Source organism: Carcharhinus amblyrhynchos, chromosome 17 (genome assembly GCF_965287045.1).
Source record: "Carcharhinus amblyrhynchos chromosome 17, sCarAmb.v2.hapA, whole genome shotgun sequence".
Taxonomy (NCBI): domain Eukaryota; kingdom Metazoa; phylum Chordata; class Chondrichthyes; order Carcharhiniformes; family Carcharhinidae; genus Carcharhinus; species Carcharhinus amblyrhynchos.
The window spans coordinates 25474220-25493482 of NC_137340.1; the positions used below are offsets into that span (position 1 = coordinate 25474220).

At 39.8% G+C, this 19263-nt stretch overlaps 1 protein-coding gene and 1 non-coding gene across 3 annotated transcripts in view; both read right to left on the reverse strand.

Moving 5' to 3' along the window:
* The window catches only part of dock1 (dedicator of cytokinesis 1), a 589776-nt gene that overhangs the window by 45195 nt on the left and 525318 nt on the right, over nt 1-19263 (reverse strand). For both annotated transcript variants that reach the window (XM_080205635.1, XM_080205634.1), the window contains exons 43-44: nt 18645-18729; nt 16969-17055 (exon numbers count right to left, since the gene is read on the reverse strand). In XM_080205635.1, coding sequence (XP_080061761.1) covers nt 16969-17055; nt 18645-18729 — 172 coding nt within the window. The remainder of the gene's footprint in view (nt 1-16968; nt 17056-18644; nt 18730-19263) is intronic.
* On the reverse strand, nt 15372-15570 carry LOC145354602 (U2 spliceosomal RNA). The gene has a single exon (XR_013888875.1). It is a non-coding gene; the product is annotated as a U2 spliceosomal RNA (small nuclear RNA).

Below are 19263 nucleotides of genomic sequence, written 5' to 3' on the forward strand. Positions count from 1 at the left end.
CATCAAACACTCTGTCCAAACAAACCTATGTCCTCAAAGCTGGCCACATTCTTGCCTCTCCAGTGGAAATATGCTCTAACTGCACTTGTTTGCTTGCATACATCTCAAAATGTTGATAACAGATTCTCAGGCATTGTAGAAAATAAAGTCAATTCCTCTTTTGGAAAGCCAATTTCTTGTCTTGTGATATTGTCTTGCAATATTTTTGAACATTTTTAAAAATTCATTCTCATTGGAGACCTGCATTGTGTTTGCTGTTTCGAATAATATATTTTTATTGCACACGTTTACGTCACATTAAAATTTCAACAATCTGATTGCAGGTTTTCAAACATGCTGTTCAAACATGTGATCTGCATGGAGCATGAATACGTTAGTCGAAAAACATAAATTTTACAATTCAAAGAGGAAACATTTTGGTGTGAAATTGGTGTTTTTTAGGCCCCAATTGTCTACATTAAATTCTGCTTATTTATATCCATTTAAGGTTTGTGCATATCCTGATGAGATTGGGAGGAATGCGTTTTGGCATTGGCAAAAATGAGTGTGACATTGGGCACTTTCCGTGCCAACCTTTAGGTTTGCACCCATGTAGGAAACTTCAGGCCTTGTTCTGGCATAACATGTTTATTTAAAGAAACTTTGCATTTCTGAGTGCTCTGCTATATCTGTACTATTCTGTTCTTTTCTCAACTACAGAGACTCCCCTGAAGAAAGAGCACGCTTCTAAAGCTTGCGCTACCAAATAAACCTGTTGGACTTTAACCTGGTGCTATGAGACTTCTTATTTTACCTATTTACCTCAACAACTTCCTGTGGTAGCAAGTTCCACATTTAACCAAACTGAGTAAAAAAAATTCTCCTTATTTCTCTATTGAATTGGTTAGCAACCATCATGTGTATCATCCCTAGTTTTGGATTCTTCCACAACTAAAAACAGTCTCTCCACATCTAGTTAAACCCATTCAAAATTTTAAAGATCTCCATCAGTTCTAAGTCTTTTTCTAAAGATAACACATTTTAGAATTGAAAGTAGGGAGTCTACAGTTTGTAGTCCAAATATCTAATCAGATGGTAATAAATTTAGTTTGTTTTTGGATGGACAAATCCAAACATTCCATTCGATATTTGAATAAACTATTACACGGCATAATTGGATTTCTTTAAATGATAATGAACTTGTTTTCAGAACAAAGTCACTTAATCTGACTGACAAAAATATTACTGGAATATAGCAATGAAACGCTGATAATGTCAGCCTATCAGCATGGGGGAGACAATGCCTAGTGGTATTATCGCTAGACTATTAATCGGAAACTCAGTTAATATTCTGGGGACCTAGGATCGAATCCCACTATGGCAGTAAAAACATATCTGGAATTAAGAATCTACCAATCAACCATTGTCGATTGTTGGAAAAACCCACCTGGTTCACTAATGTGCTTTAGAGAAGGAAATCTGCATCCTTACCTGGCCAACATATAACTGCAGAACCACAACACTGTGGTTGACTCTCAACTGCCCTCTGAAATGGCCAGCCACTCAGTTCAAGGGCAACTACGGATGGGCAATAAACGCTGGCCAGCCAGCAATGCCCATTTCCACAAATGATTAAAAAATATTGGGCTGTAACTCTGCCATACAGAATTCAGCACCTTAGATCACAACTATCATTCCAAATTTATTGGACAGTAGTTGCAGTAATAGCTTTCCTATAACTTGTTACATGTCGTTGGGGCCCTATTTTGCTTTTTTACTTGTCCCTTTTCTTATTTGTCACAAATAGGCTTGTATTAACACTGCAATGAAGTTATTGTGAAAATCCCTTAGTCGGCACACTCCTGCCCCTACTCAGGCACACTGAGGAAGAATTTAGCATGGCCAATGCACCTAACCAGCACGTCTTTTGGACTGTGGGAGGAACCCTAGCTCCTGGAGAACGTGCAGACTCTTCACAATGACTCAAACCAGGAATTGAACCTGGGACCCTGGCGCTGTGAGGCAGCACTGTTAACCACTGTGCCATCATTGCCTTACAGCATCACACTTTTTTGCATTTAGTCACTCCTGGCCTATCACGTATTACAGATCTTCTCTTTGTTCTCACAAGCCCTCTGATCCTTGTTCTGCACTTGCTAAAAGTGGAAAATCTCTTTAACATCTTGCAGTTTAATGAAATTTATCCACTTGAAGGTTAATCCTGTTTCACTCCTCACAGATGCTATCAGTATGCTGAGTATTCCACACATTTGCTAATTTTACTTTGGATTTCCAGCATTTTGCTTTGGTGTAGGTTTTATTTTCAATATCCAAGTATGCTCTGCCATTGTTTCTACTTAATTTGAAAAATACTCTGCAACTTTTGCAAAACAAACTTCAAAAGGCAATCTATTCTAATCCTTACTGTGATGTTAGTGTCCCTTTAAGAAAGGTTTTTCTTTAAACAATGGTCACAATCTTAGACTTTCTCTCTGTTTTCATTTTGAAGTTTTACCAGTTAGCTGAAAGCATAGCTTAGTGCCATTCTGCAGTAAATAATCTATGTTTTACTGGCTGCAGTAAGGAGTCTATGTTTTTGATGTTTTGAGGAGCAAATGATTACAAGCTGCTCTGAATTTTCAAAGTCATTTGAAATCAGCATTCAACCCAGGGAGCTGGATTCCAGTTTTATGAGAATTATAGCCTGTGCAGTGATAAATCTGTTTAAAGGATTTTGAATATTGGATTTTAATTGGAATACATTAGAGATAATCATTAAGAGTTATACATTACAGTGGTTGTTTTGTTTCTTGTTTGGAATTGATAAAAATTCTCGCTAATTTTCTTACTATACATGTTAACTATATTGAACTGTGTATAATAAAAGCACGCTGTGGATCACTTAAATTATACCTAAAGTGAAACATCTCATGTTCGTCCTAGCCAAGTTCAAAATGCAAAACTTATGGTTCAAGCAGGCTTCATAAAACACTGTGGACTTTCTAATCTGAACCAAAACACTACCCCTGAAATTCTACTCATAGTTCTCATTGCAAAAGGTTGATTCCCATTCAATCCAAACCAAGTGCCAAGAGATGCAAGTAGGCATATACATTAAAATTGTCTGTCTTTGACATATTTTATTGCCTTCTTATGACAAAAAGTCTGTTTGCTTTTCCTAATGTTGCCTTTAATCATGGTGAAGGCCAGGTTAAGTAAATTATGAATCAAATCACATCAAGGAGTGAATATTAATAGATGCAATTAGATTTACTTAGCATCTACATCAGGGTTAACAAAAATCAAATAAAATTTTCTGCAAAGCTATATACTAAGTCGTTCCTTGTATATTCAGTTCTTGACAGGAAGTCTGATGATGATGATAGAAAAATCATTTGTTATGTTCTATGAAAACCTGAAGAGGAAACTTAAAGTAGTTGAAGGGAGACAGCACAACTCACTGAAACTTGAAAGTGATATGGATGGTTGCTACCATGATCAATTTTGGATAGTAAGCTAGTAAAATAATCTGTTTGAATCCTTTTACAATGATAGTCACAAGTTGATACGCTTGGACAAACAAAGCCATAACAAATACTTTTCTCTTCCCACAAAAAATGATGAGAATTTACCCCACTTTAGTGAATAGTAGTTTTCTTAATAAATGCCAGATAATAGATTGCCACTTATCTGGCATAACCATGTTCTACATTTTTGATAAAGCACTTACGAAGTAAATATTCAGTTCAACATTATCAGATCATAAATAGCGTTCTCATTTCATCAGATAGTGGATACTGGTCAATCAATTAATTCATTTTATTGTCCATACAGGGATTCATTCTGGGTAAACTGCTTGCTTGTGAAAAAAGTTACATGTGAATGGGTAATCTTTCTTTTATTGTTATTATTCAATCACAAAGATCTAACTTTAGTTTAAAATTATATTTTTCTTCTTTGGCAGTCCCTTAGGATCGAGGATGATCTACGTCCACTCCAAGGAAGTGGGTTCTATGGTAGCTGCAAGGTCCAATTCTGGAGCTGCAGAACTTGTCAAAGGTTTGGCAGGTAGTGTTTGATGAGGTGGGTGGGTGGGACACTGTGGATTCTACGCTCTCTTTCCCCTGTTTACACTTGGCTTCTGTACCTGATGACGCTCAAGGTGAATGGTGCATTTGCAGATCATCATCTTCAGTTTGTGTATTCCAAAACAAGTGATTCCTATGTGTTGATGGGGATGTTACATTTATTTCAGAATGTCCTTGTAGCATTTCTTCTGCCCTCCTAGGGATTGTTTGCCATTGCGGAGCTCGCAGCAGAGCACTCGTTTCATATGTTTTGTATAGGGCATGTGGACAATAATGCCTGCTCATCAAAGCTGGTTCAGCATGACCAGTGCTTCAATACTGGGGATATTGGCTTGGAAGAAGATGCTCACGTTAGTTTGCCTACCCTGTTAATGAATTTGCAGGATTTTGAAAACGCAAAATTGATTAAACTTCTCTAGGGATTTGAGGTATCTGCTGTACATTGTCCATGTTTCTCTTGCATCAGGAGGGCAGGGATCACAGCTGCTCTATAGACCATGAGCCTGATGCTTGCTTTGAGGTTTTGTTATTTCTCAGGTGACCAAAGCACTGGCACATTGAAATCAATATTGGATTTCATCTTCAGAGTTTGCCTGAGTTGAGAGGAAGTTCTCAGGCAGGGGAAATGATACTTTCTTTCACATTTTAAAGTTTAGCAGAGTTTCTCTCTGTGCCGGAGGACTTGTTGTTCCATCTTGTTGATCCATCTGCATTGGATGGCTTTTTCGACATCGCAGCGAGCTACGGTTGGTGAGGTGGTGGTAGGTACCGTGTCATGGGATAGTATTGAGGACATTTGCGGTGAAGACTGCATCTTGATTCAAGAGGTCCTCACAGTGCTCTCTCCAGCTGGCATTAACGGCCTGTTTTTGAATCTCAGTGGACCATGCATAGTTTTAATTGCACTGAAGCCATGCATATTGTGGTTCATGGTGAGTTGCTAAGTCTCCTGTGCTCTTTCCACCCCCATTTGTATTTTAGGTTGTTGGTTCTTCATTGCACCTTGTCCTGCAGTTGTTACAAACTAGACTCCATTCATTAGCTGAGCAACTATTCCATGTTTGTGCTCTGCCAGCACTCTGGACAGAACTCATATACTCCTGTCACATGACCCGTTTTTAGTTGCGTCATTATATGACCATTCGGACTATATCTTTTCCTTTAAATTGAGACAATCAGTGGTACTGAGATGCAACAGTATACATGAACATTAATTGTGTACACAACATACAGATTTAAAAGGCTAACAATACATAACAGTTTACATATGATGAGACATAGATTAAGCTGCTGCAATTGGTGCGTATCTCATTGCAGTTACTCCACTCCCTCTCTTTTGTTGTATGTAGATGAGATTTAAAGACCAGTTGCAGGCTAAGTGGTGACGTAGTCCTGGTTGATCACACGTCCTGAGCATGTCGTAATGGCAATTGGTTGTGCTAGATTTTCTCAGGCTGGTGTCCTCAGTGTTGACAGCCTAGGACATTCCCTCAATGTATTCAGTGAATGAAGAGCTCGCTGCATTGGCCTCTGGAGTAGTCCACATATAATACAGATGTGTTGTAGGCTGGATGACAGGAATGCTATGGCATCTGTTGGTCCTTGTTCTGATACCTCTAGGAGGTGACAACAATTGTCCATGTAGTGGACATCATCTGAGGTTATCATACAATTGTTCGGGTATGGGCCATGGCTGTGTACCACCATCAACTGGTCATAGTCACACGTGGTCAGGATCCTGGCTGTTTGATCAACTGTTGGAGGGCTGGGTCTGTGGGCATTTTGATCACAGTGCAGGTTGCTTCTCAATTGACATTTCACGAGAATATCATTCACATTGGTTCCAAGTTTGAGCTACGTTGAGCCTTAGCGGTAGGGATTATTGTTCTAGTGCACCTGAAATAGAGCTGTTGAGCCGTTGAGGCCTGGCCCTAGTGGAGCAAATTTCACAAGTTCAGGAGTGTAGCATAATAATGAGATATTCTGGGAACATGTCTCTAGAAGATAGTTGGCTGAGTGCTCAAAGTCCCATGTGTGTAGCGTTTAAGAATTGGTGAGCAATGTCTGTCATGAGTCTCGGAGGGATGCCGCGTGGCAATGTATCTCTTGAGCTTGCTGATGACTGTGTTACACATCATGTTTGGCAGACAGTTGAGTTCAAACCAGCCAGAATAAATCAACTAGGGCTGAATGTTGCTTACCATTCCAATTGATTATATCAGCTCTGTGGATAACTATGGGAGGTCCAGAACTTCATGTAAGTACAGTGGTTCTTTTGCTTGATGCAACTTGAGTGCTTGCATGATACCTATCTGGAAACCTCCCTTTCCACGTCAGCATACATGACAGGGCAGTATAGTGATTGCTTGGCCCTGTATCTGGTTTCTGCTTGAAAGGATTTTAATTTTCTTGAGGTAGGATAATCATGTAAGTCCCTTAGCTGCTGTTAGTACACACTTGTAGTTAGTAACTACGATAATTGTTCTGTTGTTGTCATTCATACGTCCTCTAGATTCATCTTTTGTTTCTTTATTTGTCTCATTACCTCCCACCTTTGCACCATTATCCCTTATGTCATTTAACACTCACCTATCACAGACCTACCCTTTGTTTCCAAAGCCCCCACTTTTTTTGGTATATTTGCTAAAGAAATTAAATCTTGGACCTTTTGCTGTTCTGACTGAAGGTCATAAATCTGAAATGTTAACTTTGTTTTTCACTCCATAGATGCTATACGGGCTGCTGAGTATTCAGGTTTTTTATTTCAAATTTTAAGCATCCACACCATATTGTTTTTGCACAAGAGGTTTTAGAGACAACTAATTTACAGGTATGACTTTATATTCTTTTCTTAACAAGATCACTGTTACATGCCTGTTTAATGGGTTTTTTAAAAGCTATGCAGAATCAGTAGTATAAACCTATATTTACGTACACCTATATTAGTTATGTATCATTTAGAAAGTACAAAAATGTATTACAAAAAGTTAGCCATAAATTGGTCAGTTACTTTTCAGATGCTCCGTTTTGATGTGTTTCTGTGCTGACAACGTTGGCTTTTGAAAAAGACTTAGGCCACAACATTACACTCCCCTCTTGGTGGGTTTTGAGATACTGTGAAAACATGAAACTTCACATATGATATTTGCTCTGGGTTCCCCCTCTGCCTCTACCTGATAGTAATAAGTGATCACTTAAGGGCCCTTTCCCAGCCAATCTCAATTTTTAGGCTGGTGGATGACAGTTCAGGGGAGGAAACACATAAATAAATATAGTTGGAGCTCAACAGCAGGGTGGGTGGTGTTGGAGGAGAAGCTCTCTGCAGATGCTGGGTGCCCTCTCCTAAGCCCTGATCCCTGGTGACCATTGGACTTCCCTCTCCCACCCCCCCATCCACACATGAACCCCATGAAACTCTGGTTAAACCCCTTGCAATCCCCCAGCACGCTCAACCCTTGCTTCCCTGGGGCCACTGTCACTTTTCTTGTCCTCCAGTTCCCAGGACGTCATGCCAGGCAGCTCCTTGCAGTGCCTCTTCCAGCCACTGCAGCACTATCCTTGGAGCACAGCCGACCACTCTGACTGGCTGGCAGCTCTTCCAAGGCAGGACATCCTCCTGAGTGAGAGGTGAATGTTTCACCTTATGCCAATCGATGCTGGTTAGAGCACAGTTTGGCATTGGTGCTGCTGGATTTGGTAGGGATGTGTTCCCCAAGACCCCCTCCCAATCCTGAAAGTTCAGGCCTCGGTGTAAAAACCCAGATCAATCTAGAGATTTTATACAGTTGAACTAAATTATATAGTCATCGTGGTATCATTTTTCATCATCATATGAAATCAGCTTCCATGGACAGTAAGCTACTTTGTGTCCAACCATTTGCACAGATTTACTTGTAAGTGACTTAACTACTTTTTGGGTAGAATTTTACATTGCCCTGCAAATGAATTTGCAGGCTTGCATGGGGTTGGGAGAGGTGGCAGGATGGCATGTAAAATTCAGTGGCTGCCTTTCCACTATTTACCCAACTGCACTTGACCTGACCATAATTTATGGGCAGCAAGTGAGGCCTCAATGGTCTGCTTGCCTTCAAAGTAATTGAAATTCTTAAATAGCCAATTAAAGACTATTTAAGTGCCATTTCCCCCACAGTTGCAATGTTTTGGCCAATAGGAGAAAATGGTTTTCATGAGAGTTTGCTGGGGCCTTAGGTGGATAAGGGGAGGTGCCTCCTTACCACCTTTGCCAACAGGAGGCATCTGTCCCCCCGCTGCCCCTAAGTTCTGTCCCCACTGGGAATCCCTGCCACTTGTGCACCCTGGCACCATCCCCATTACGCTCTCCAGATCACCCCCATATCCCTGAGGCTTCCTAACCTGTCCCCATCGATAATCCCCCCATCCCCAAACATCCAGTCCATACTTCCTATTCTTCAAAGAGTGGATGTTGTCCCAGCAGTGGTCATCACTCCTAATAGTGCTGCTGGGACCAGACAGCTTTTGATCAGACTGGCTGGCAGCACTTGGTATTGTGACTTCCTCCCCAGATGGTAGTGCAAGGCTCATCTCAAGCTAATTTTAAATGGCTGTTGTTCAGAGGGGCAAGAGTTTTATGATGAGGGGGAAAACACTGGCACCCATAAATCCCTGCTCTATGCTTGGTTGATTGAAGATTTTCCAACTGCCTGAGTAAATATTATTTTGCTTGTTAACTGGTACTCATAAAATACTGCAACAATGGAGGAACTCTGGTTGGAAAAGCTTTTGATGAGTTAAAAACTGACCAGATCAAAGGCACCTTAAGGAAATTCTTTTAGATGCTTTATTGTATAGTTATTAGTTCAGGTGATAGCCCAAAGGAAATTCACCAAAGAAAACCATATGCGTAAATAGAATGCTTATCATTGTAAAAGCTTGCATATACCTCTGAGCTGAAACATCAATACATGGCTGATTTAAGCTTCATCTCTTATTGATTGATGTCAGCAGTCAGTGGACTGAATAAATGATAGCAGCAAAATAATTCAAAAGGTTTTCCGTTTAATAAAGAGAAGTCAAGAATTAAAGTATTGATTGTATTTCTGGGAATATGAAATAATTCTTTTGCCCTTTACTGTGCAGCAGTACCTTCAACCTCATCTGAGAGTATTTATAATATTCCTTTGGTCAACTCATCAACTGTTAAATCATAGGAACTTAAGGAGCCCATCAAGCTTGTTCCACTATCCAATGAAATCATATCTGATCTTTATCTTAATCTAAGTACTTTGATTCCGTAACCCACAACTTAGCATTGCCTAACAAAAATCTACCAGTTCTAAAAATCTCACTTGACTGAGCCTCAACAATTTTTGAGAGAGAAAGGCCTCTCTCATCTATACTATCTAGTCCCTCAAAGAATCTTCTATGTTTCTATCACCTATCATTCTTCAAAACTCCAATTAGCATAGCCCAACCAGCTCAACATTTCCTCATGAGGCAATCCTTTCATCCCAGGAGTTAGTCAAGTGAATCATCTCTGAATTGCCTCCAATACGTTTATCCTTCCTCAAGTAAGGAAACTCCCGGTATGGTCTTGTCAATGCCCTATCCAGTTGCAGCAAAACTTTCCTGCTTTTTTATACTCCATTCCCCTTGTAATAAAGACTTCCTAATTACTTGCTGTACCTGCATGTTGAAGTTTTGTGATTCACATACAAAGACATGCAGATTCCTCTGTACTGCAGCGCACTGAAGTCTCTGTCCATTCTGCTTTTCTTGTTTCCTGCCAAAGTGGTCAACTTTACAGACTCTTTGTATCCCCCTCACAACTTACTTTCTTAACTATTTTTCTATCAGCAGCAAATCTGGCTACAATGCAGTTGATTCCTTTATCTAATTTGTTAGTGTATATTGTAAATAAGCCAGCACTTGTAATCCATTTCTAATTGCTCTTGGGAGCTGGTGGTGAGACATCTTCTTGAAGCGCTGCAGTCCATTTGAACTAGGTACACCTACAGTGTTGTTGAGAAGGGGCTTTCAGAGTTTTGATCTAGTAATGGTGAAGAAACAGCAATATAATTCCAAGTCAGGATGGTGTGTGGCTTGGAACGGAATTTGCAGGTGGTCATGTTCCCATTCATTTGCTGCTCATCCATCTTGGTGGTACAGGTTGCAGGTTTCACCTGCAGTTCATGATCCCTGGTGAATTTTTGCAGTGCATCTTGTAGATGATTCACATTGCTGCCACTGTGGGTCACTGATGAAAGGAATGAAATTTTAAGGTAGTGGTTGGAGTGCAAATCAAGCAGGGTGCTTTGTCCTCGATGGTGTCAAGCTTCTTAAGTTGCACTCATCCAGGTAAGCTGAGCCATCTCACTCCTGATTTGTGTCTTGTAATGGTAGACAGGCTTTGGGAAGTCAGGAGGTGAGTTACTCACTGCAGAATTTCCAGTCTGTGATCTGATCTGCTTGTAGTAGGTACTCTATTTATACAGCTGGTCTAACTCAGTTTCTGGTCAATAATATCCCTCAGGATACTGATAATGAGAGATTCAGCGATGATAAAGCATTGAATGTCAAGAGGTGATGGTAAGATTCTCTCTTGTTAAAGATGATTGTTGTGCGAAAGTTAGTTGCCACTTAGCCTGAATGTTGTCCAGGTCAGATCTTGTGGCATATGTGCTACAAGTATTAAAGGATGCCCACATGTCAGTCCTTGGCCTGCTGCAATGCTCCAGTGATGCTCAACTCAAAATAAAAGAACAATAAACCTCAACCTCCCATCGTGCACTTGACAGACTTCTGGACTCAACACTGAGTTCAACAACTTCATAATTTCAAGTTTTCCCTCCATCTTGTCTCCTCCTTTTTTGTTTTCTGTTAGTAATTTTGTCCTGGCTTGTCCCAAAATAACACCACCCTTCCCTAACATGGCCATATTCCCTTGCTGTTCAGTTTTGCTCCCACTGACCATTGACCTATATTCTCCTATTAACACATTCTATCACCGCTATTGACATTCTTCAGTTCCCAATAGCACCATTAACAGCTTCCTTTGTTTTATGACCATGACATTTTTGTCAATCTCTCCTTTGCTCTGACCAATCACTGACATTCCACTCTGCATATGCCCTCCCAATCCCTGTATAAGGTTAATCATACTTCTATCCTTCTTCAGCTCTGTAGTAGGGTCATATGGAATCAAAACATTAGCTGTGTTTTTCTCACCACAGATGTTGCCACCAGAAATATTTGTTTCTATTATAGTATCTGAGCATTTGTGAATGGCACTGAATCATAAGATCCCTACAGTGCAGGAGGCCATTTGGCTCATCGAGTCTGCACCAACCACAATCCCACCCAATTCCACGTTTTTACCCTGCTAGTCCCTCTGAAATAAGGTGCAATTTAGCTTGGCCAATCAACCTAGCCCTCACATCTTTGGACTGGGGAGGAAACCAGAGCATCTGGAGGAAACCCACGCATCAAACACCCCCAGTCCTGGCCTTCTGATGGAGGAATGGTCACTGGTGAAGCAGCTGAAGATACCTTGGCCCAGGACACTACTCTGAGAAGCTTCTGTGGATGTCCTGAGATTGAGATGATTGACCTCCAACAACCACAACAATCTTCATTTGGGTCAGGTATAACTCCAATACATGGAGAGTTTTCCCAATTCCTATGGACTTCAGTTTTGCTAGATGTCACACTCAAGTCACAGAAGTAGGCCGTTCAGCCCATTGGGCCTGCACTGACTCTTACCCAGGGTTTAGCCTGTAATCCCATGCATTGACACCATTAACCTCTATATCTTGGGGCACTAGGGGGCAATTTAGTACGGCCAATCAACCTAACCTGTGCATCTTTGGACTGTGGGAGGGAACCTGAGCACCTGGAGAAAACCCACATAGACATGGGGAGATAGACGTTTCTGTGGCTATAAAAGATACTCCAGGATATGTTGCCTCCCTGGTGCTTCAGTCAAGGATGTCCCAGAACGGTTGTAGGACATTCTGAAGGGGGGAGGGCTGTTGGGGGGAGTACAAATTGGTACAAACGACATAGGTTTAAAAAAAAGGATGAGGTCCTAAAAGCAGAATATAGGGAGCAAGGAAGCAAGTTGAAAATTAGGACCTCAAAGGTGGTTCCCTCAGGATTACTACCAGTGCCACATGCTACTGAAACAGCGAGATATATGGGTTGAATATGTGGCTGAAAAAATGGTGCATGGGGTGGGGGGGTGGAGATGGGAACCGATGTAGGGATTAAGAACAAGGGGAATCAAGAACAAGAGAAAAGGACAGCAAGCAGAATAAGAAAAGGACAGCAAGCAGAATAAGTGATACGCAAAGAAATCAAGGGCCAGAACCAGATAAGGACACAGTAAAAAAATGTAGGAATGGGACAAGGAATTTTAAAAGGACGAGCCTTAAAGTTTAGTACCTGAATGCTCGGAGCATTTGAAATAAAATGAATTAATTAATTGTGCAAATAGATGTAAACGGATATGATATAGTCTCCTTTAAAAGGTGCCTGACGCCATATTTTTGTGTCAGAGAGGCAGGGGTAGGCCTGAAGCAGTAACGGAGGAAGATGGATGACAAGGCTGGCAGGCTGGAACACCTATTTTTCTTTAGTGGGATATGTGCCCAGTTTTAATGATGAATGCCAGGCATTCAGACCCTCATGCCACATCAACCCCTGTGCCCTCTCCACATCATGTCTCCCCTTTAGCTACTCACTATGCACCATGGGCAGACTTCTGGAGGCATGTTCTCATGAGCAGTTAGGGATGAGCAATGAATGCTCTTGCCAGCAATGCTCACATCCCATGAATGAATAAAAAAACTGCCATTTCTTGATTTCCAATTACAACATGAAAGTGTAACAGCTCAATTAAATTAATTTTCATAGAATTTATAGGATATACATAAAAGCACAATATCATTAATATTTAAGAGCCTGGTAAATATAATCATTTAAGTTATAGATGCAAGAAATTATTTGTTATGGTTGGACAGATGGTCAGGTTCCCACATGCCAAATTTCAAAAATACTGAGAACCTGATGATAGCAAGTCTCGTATCCTGCTTGCAAAACTCAGTTGAAGTGTTCACAGATGGCTTGCAAGACTAGCAGACAAAACAAAATGATGCCTTCTTGCAAATGATTCAACAGCAAAATTATGTCAATGTAATTCCTAATGTATGAGTATCTCCTCTCAGAGAGATACTGATGTTAATTTTTAAATTCAAGAAAATTTCTTGGTCATCTCCTCTTAAATGCCACAGAAATTGACTACTTTTTAAAAAAAACACCATATCAAAGTTTTTTTCCCAAACCCATCCTATTCAAAATGTAAATGTAGGTCAATAGATGGTGGGGTCCTTCGGCCTTATAATGGCAAATGTTGCTCCATGAATAGCTTGCTCTTACAGGTGAAATGATCTGATGAGATCTACCAAAGGCAATTTCAGGTAAACAGAGCAAACAATGGCAACTTTAATAGGTTACCCATTTCAAACATAGAGGAAATTTTGAAACATAATGGTGCACAAGTGGCAAAACTTCACCCTTCCAATCACCAACATCCACAAGCAACAAGGGAAGAAAAAGGTTATTAAAGGCTGAGGCAAACTAAATAATTTGTACTCGAATTTATTCACACTGACAGTACTATTAATAGTTACTGTTTTGTTTTTGCTCCAAACTGTAATCATGTAAGATTAGCAGGAGAAACTGTTAAGATGCCAATGTGAAACACTGCTATGTCTAGATTTGATTCCAGTATATAATGAGCAACCTCAAAGATTAAACATCTTAAACATCTCCCTGCCTTTTCAATGCAATTGTGAATATTTTTGTGGAAAGAATTTATGTACACATTTCTCAACATCAGTTTCCAAAGGTTTCAATCAATAGATTTAAACAGGATAAGGAAATGAACTGTATAGCTGTTTTTACTAATCCTTATTAATGTACTTCAGAAAAGACAGAAATCTCACAAATGCTGGCTACAGCTAAAGGTTATTCATTGTACTACATTTCAACTTGAAATTGTGCAGTATGTAGCTTGCTATTGTGCTTTATGTTTGCTTTCTTTAATGTTCTTCAGCTTAGTCCAAATAATCCTTTCCAAAACTACTCTGCCTGGATGTGGTGGTGGGGGTTCAGGTCTCCCTGGGGTTGTTGCGGGGGGGGTTGTTGAGTCCACTCCTGGGATGCCAGGGCCCAAGTTTGCTCCATGAGGTAGTGACTATTGGTGTAAAATTGGCAGATACACCCGAAGGTAGCAATATAAATTGCTTTGTTGAATGGTTTCCAGTGTAGTGCAATTGTCCAGGGGAAGTTAGTGTTTCTAGACAATTGTCACACAAAGCCTTATCTCAAAACTTCCAAGGAGGATTCCCCAGCCCATCTTTGGGCACCCTCCAAATCTGACACTGGGGAAGTTGCAGGCCTGTGTGTTTTGGACTTTCAGGAAAAGAAGGCTTACAATGCCAAAGAGATGGTCTAAATTGGGAGAATAGTGCCACAATGTGGCTGAGGGCAATTGAGGATCTGGCAATTGAGGTTGCAAGAGTGACTTCCAAGCTCAATGTCGGAGATGGTGAATCGCCCATAGCAGGGGCAAATGGCTCTTTTAGAGACATCTTGGAACATGCTGTCAATGATGGAGATGATGGTGATAATGCATGAAGCGGATTGGGAAGTTGATTTGAGGGAGAGTACAAAGGCTGGGTTGCTTGCTAAGAGTTACACTTCCATCAGGAAAAAGATACAAAAGTTTGAGATCATGTACCAACTGACTCAAGAATAGCGTCTTCCCTGCTACCATCCGATTTTTGAACGGACTTACCTTATATTAAGTTGATCTTTTTCTACATCTTAGCTATGACTGTAACATTACATTCTGCATCCTCTCCTTTTCTCCTCCTCTATGTACTGTATGATCAGTATGTTTTGACTGAATAGTGTGCAATTTTCACTGTAGGATCAAGAGAAACCAAATATCCCAATACATGTGACAATAATAAATCAAATCAAAGATGGTTGAAGGCATTGCCCTGGAACTGTGTGTGCTCTCACAAGAGGCTTACTCTAGTCTTAGGACTAAGGTCTTAGTCTTCAAGGCTTACTCTAATTGCTTCCTTTTGTGTCTCATACAGATCCCATCACTGCTTGCCCACCCCAATAGGCTGGTTCATTCCTTTTTTTTTGTTTTTATTCCAATTCAATCAAATCAAGTCCAATTCAGAGTCTCAACAAGTTGAGACATTCGAGATCTGAGCTGACAAGACAGGGCTCTCACCTCCTGTCTTGGGCTTGAACTACATGCTCCAAGCTGATTGGAGCAGGCATTGCACCTCTTCCAAGGCTTGATCTTATTTGCATCTTAGCCAACAGGCTGAGATGCCGCTTTTAAAAATTGCTTCAAATGAAGTTAAAATGTAATCTAATGATTCTAACCAAGTACAGCACGTCGATATTACACTTGATCTTAGCCAAAAGGCCGAGAAGCAAGATACTACACCTTGGGCATCTGGAAGATGAAGAGATGTCTGAGGAAGCATTGTCATATCTTTACAGCCTAAACTCTATGAACACAGGTATTAACCCAATGTAGGGATACTGCAAGTGCTTTAGATTAGTGGCACCTGGTGGAGTGCTGGGACTAGAGAGATGTCTGAATCATGAGACATCCTGTGCACAGTCCTTCTGAGAGGAATAGTTACAATGGTGTTTTAGTAGACATTGAGGTAAGGCCTCAGGACATATATTTTGGGCACAATACTTGAAGCACTAGCAGCAAATGTATGGATATCTGTTATAGTTCCCTGAGGCAATGAGAGCTCACATACATTGAATGGAGAAGTTCATTGAGGTGACGAGCTCAAACATGTCTCAGTGACTTGATTATCTGAGCTCCATCTGTGAGGGATTGGTCATTCTCATGGAGAGATATATGCAGCCTCACACAGAGTACATTCAAGAGCAGTGTGGAGCCCTGCAAAGGGCTTAGGTCTCACTTAGTAGTCTGGAGCAGGCTGTCAGTGTATGAGCGTTGACCTGCATGGAGTAAGTGAGGAGTTGCATTCCCTAAACAGGATATTTATGCAGATGGCACAGCAGTGGAGAGAAGGGATGTGTACTGTACTCCAGCAGCCAGCCCTATTTATCTGCCTGAGTGCCAACCCCAGGCTTTTGAGATGGGTGAGGAGGATAAAGGTTTCAACATCACTGCAGCACCCTCATCCTCCATTGCTTCCCTAGCCCCTCTGCCAGACCCCTCACCTGCGCTATACGTTTCAGTGAGAAGGGCTGTCCGTGGAGAAATGCAGGGAATGCAATCACAGGCAGCTCCCTGATGGGTGTTCCTAAAAGATGAGTCCAGCCATCACATTCCTCAATGTTTTGTAGAGGAGGCGAGCAGTCTTCCTCTACTCAAACAACTGTTACATTGATCTCCAATTACTTTATATATTAGTTAGTCAAAATAATTTGCAAACAATATGCAAGATCAAATAATAATTTAAATAAAAATCTTTCAAAATCTTAGTTGGCAATACTTAAAAGTATCTGCTGGAACTCCTTATAGCAAATTATATTCCAGTACGGCATAACTGGTTTTAGAACGTTTAGGGAATCTGCACACTTGCATTACATCTAACTATAGAATCAGCTACATTAGCTTTAGATATTAATCACTTTAGCGACACTACTACTATTGTTCCATATAAATCTATAAATAATGCAACCTTATGTAAAAGTTTCCAACATTGCGTTTCATTTTGCTGCAAACAAAAACATAATACCCATTGACCAAACGGTTTATGAAGTCTAAATGGACGAATTACATTAATTTTATCTGCATGGTGCATTTAGTAGGTGGCTGATCATGAACTTTCTGGGTCATGCTTACCATCGAGACAGATTTCACTTCAAACCATCTTAGAATGCCAGGCAATTTGTATGCTGTCACATAAGTGGTCCTTTCAATCCACATATTCTATGGAAACAATTTAAAGCAATTAGTTTAGCTTTGGAAAATAAAACCACCGAGAATCACACAATTAAATCTAATCTGCACACAACCGCACTCATCTGACACAATTCAAAAAAATACATTTGACTTCTGTTTGTATGGGTGCGAAAGAACTGAAGCGCCTTTATAATTATGTTAGTTTCTGTGGTATCAGATTTGTTGAAATTCTATCCTCTCCTTTTTCCAAACAGTAGCAAATCAGGCAATGTGGTCATTTATAAGTAAGCAAAGCACTTGCTGTTCGATCTGATTTAAAATCTGCGATGAACAACTTTTCTTAACCTCTGAACAGTTACACAAATATTGTAATGGATAAATTAGATTGTGTTACAACCCAACTGAGAGCTTAGATTATTGAAGATGGGAGAAGCTTGAGTGATTAGATTCACAATAATAAACTGCTCCCTGTAATCTTTCAGCATCCATCCACGTTTTTAAAATTAAAAATCTTTTGCCATTAGGTGATCATACAAACTAAAGAACCAATGATTAGTGAAACGATGAAGCGCACAGATGGTCATAATGCTATGGAGAACAATTTGAGACTTCACAGAAAATCATGTTCTGTTAGATGATGAATTACAATGAAATTAAAATAGAAATAATTGCAACATATTTCCCTATCAGCTTTCAAGTGTACCTTGTTATTGAACACACATTGAAAAATTTGCATTGTTGTGGTCTAACTACATTACACTGTAGCAATAGAACATTTTTGCACAATAGTTGTTTTCTTTTAACTCCAGACATTTTTGTCCTTTCTGTTTTATATCTTTCATACTTTTAAAATATTTCATATTTTTGAATATTACATGGAATGCGGCAAGATGCCTGATCAGATCAGAAATTACCTTAATCAGAGGAAGCAAAAGATACATGAAGCAGCATTAGAAGGGAAGTTGCTGATGAGCAATGGCTGGCGATTAGTGAAATGTCACAGGGATCAGACTATAGTTTAAATCATGTATACATGGTTTTATTGAAGTATCAAGGTTTTGAATGGTATGGATGAAGCAAGTTATAAAAAATTAGTTGATATAAACACAAACTCTATGAACGTGATCTTATCACCCGTTCACATCACACTCCCACTGCAACAAGGTCAGAGAATTTGGCTGCCAGCCAAATCTCTTTTCACTGAGGTGGGATGGGAAAATCCTGCCAGCGTGAACAGTGGTAAGATTCCTGCCTATAAATGGGAGCATAGATTTAAATCTAAGAGGAAAGTTGAATAGACTACGATGTATAAGTATTTTAAGATAATTAAACAGGCTGCTTAAGAATTGAGAGTCTGAAATTTTTTTTTATCTTTGGGACCAACTAAATATACCACAAAAGTATTTTCCAGCCCTCTCCCATTACAATACTCTCTCCTTTAATTAATGCAAATATTAAATAGGAATTCAATGCTTTAAATTGCCAAATAGCAAATTATTAATAGAAGTGATTTTTATAAGTCTATTCAATTTATGCCTACTTCTACTAAATAAGAACTTGCTGAAAAATAAAATTTATAATTGCGACAAACATAGAATACAAATGGAATATCTTACAGCGAATTCATTGTCTGGGTCTTTCTCTCCTTTCCTAATCGGCCTTGAATACTGGAACCGCTGCACCTCATTCACTGCGTAAAAACTGTAAAAGAAAACATCACAAAAAGTGTAACAGTAAAACAATTATAAGTTAAAACACGATTGGCCAAAGCTAAACCTACTGAGTACTTTGATAAAAGCTCTCAGACCATTCCTATGATAAAGAAGAAATTAAGTTCAGAAGTGATACAGTCAACTGAATACAACTGAATTTTCTTAGAGATATTTAATATTCGTAACCCTCTGACATTAAATCATGCTAGAATACAAACTTTAAAACATAACTTATTCCTTGCTTTGGATCTTATTCATGAACAAATCTACTCAGGCATGCAATGTATAGCTGCAAAGAACTATACAGCAGCAATCTATAAGGCATTGACAGCAAGCAGCTGATGATAGAAGATGCCACAAACCAAACATCATCTAAACCCAGAAATGACGTTGCAGTTTCAAATCACTTCCGTGATATAGAATAAATTGTTTGTAATCTTATTTGGTTATGGTCTGAGAGACAGTAACATCTGACACACTCCACAATGTTGGAAGAGCCATGACCTCTACATTGAGGTGGACA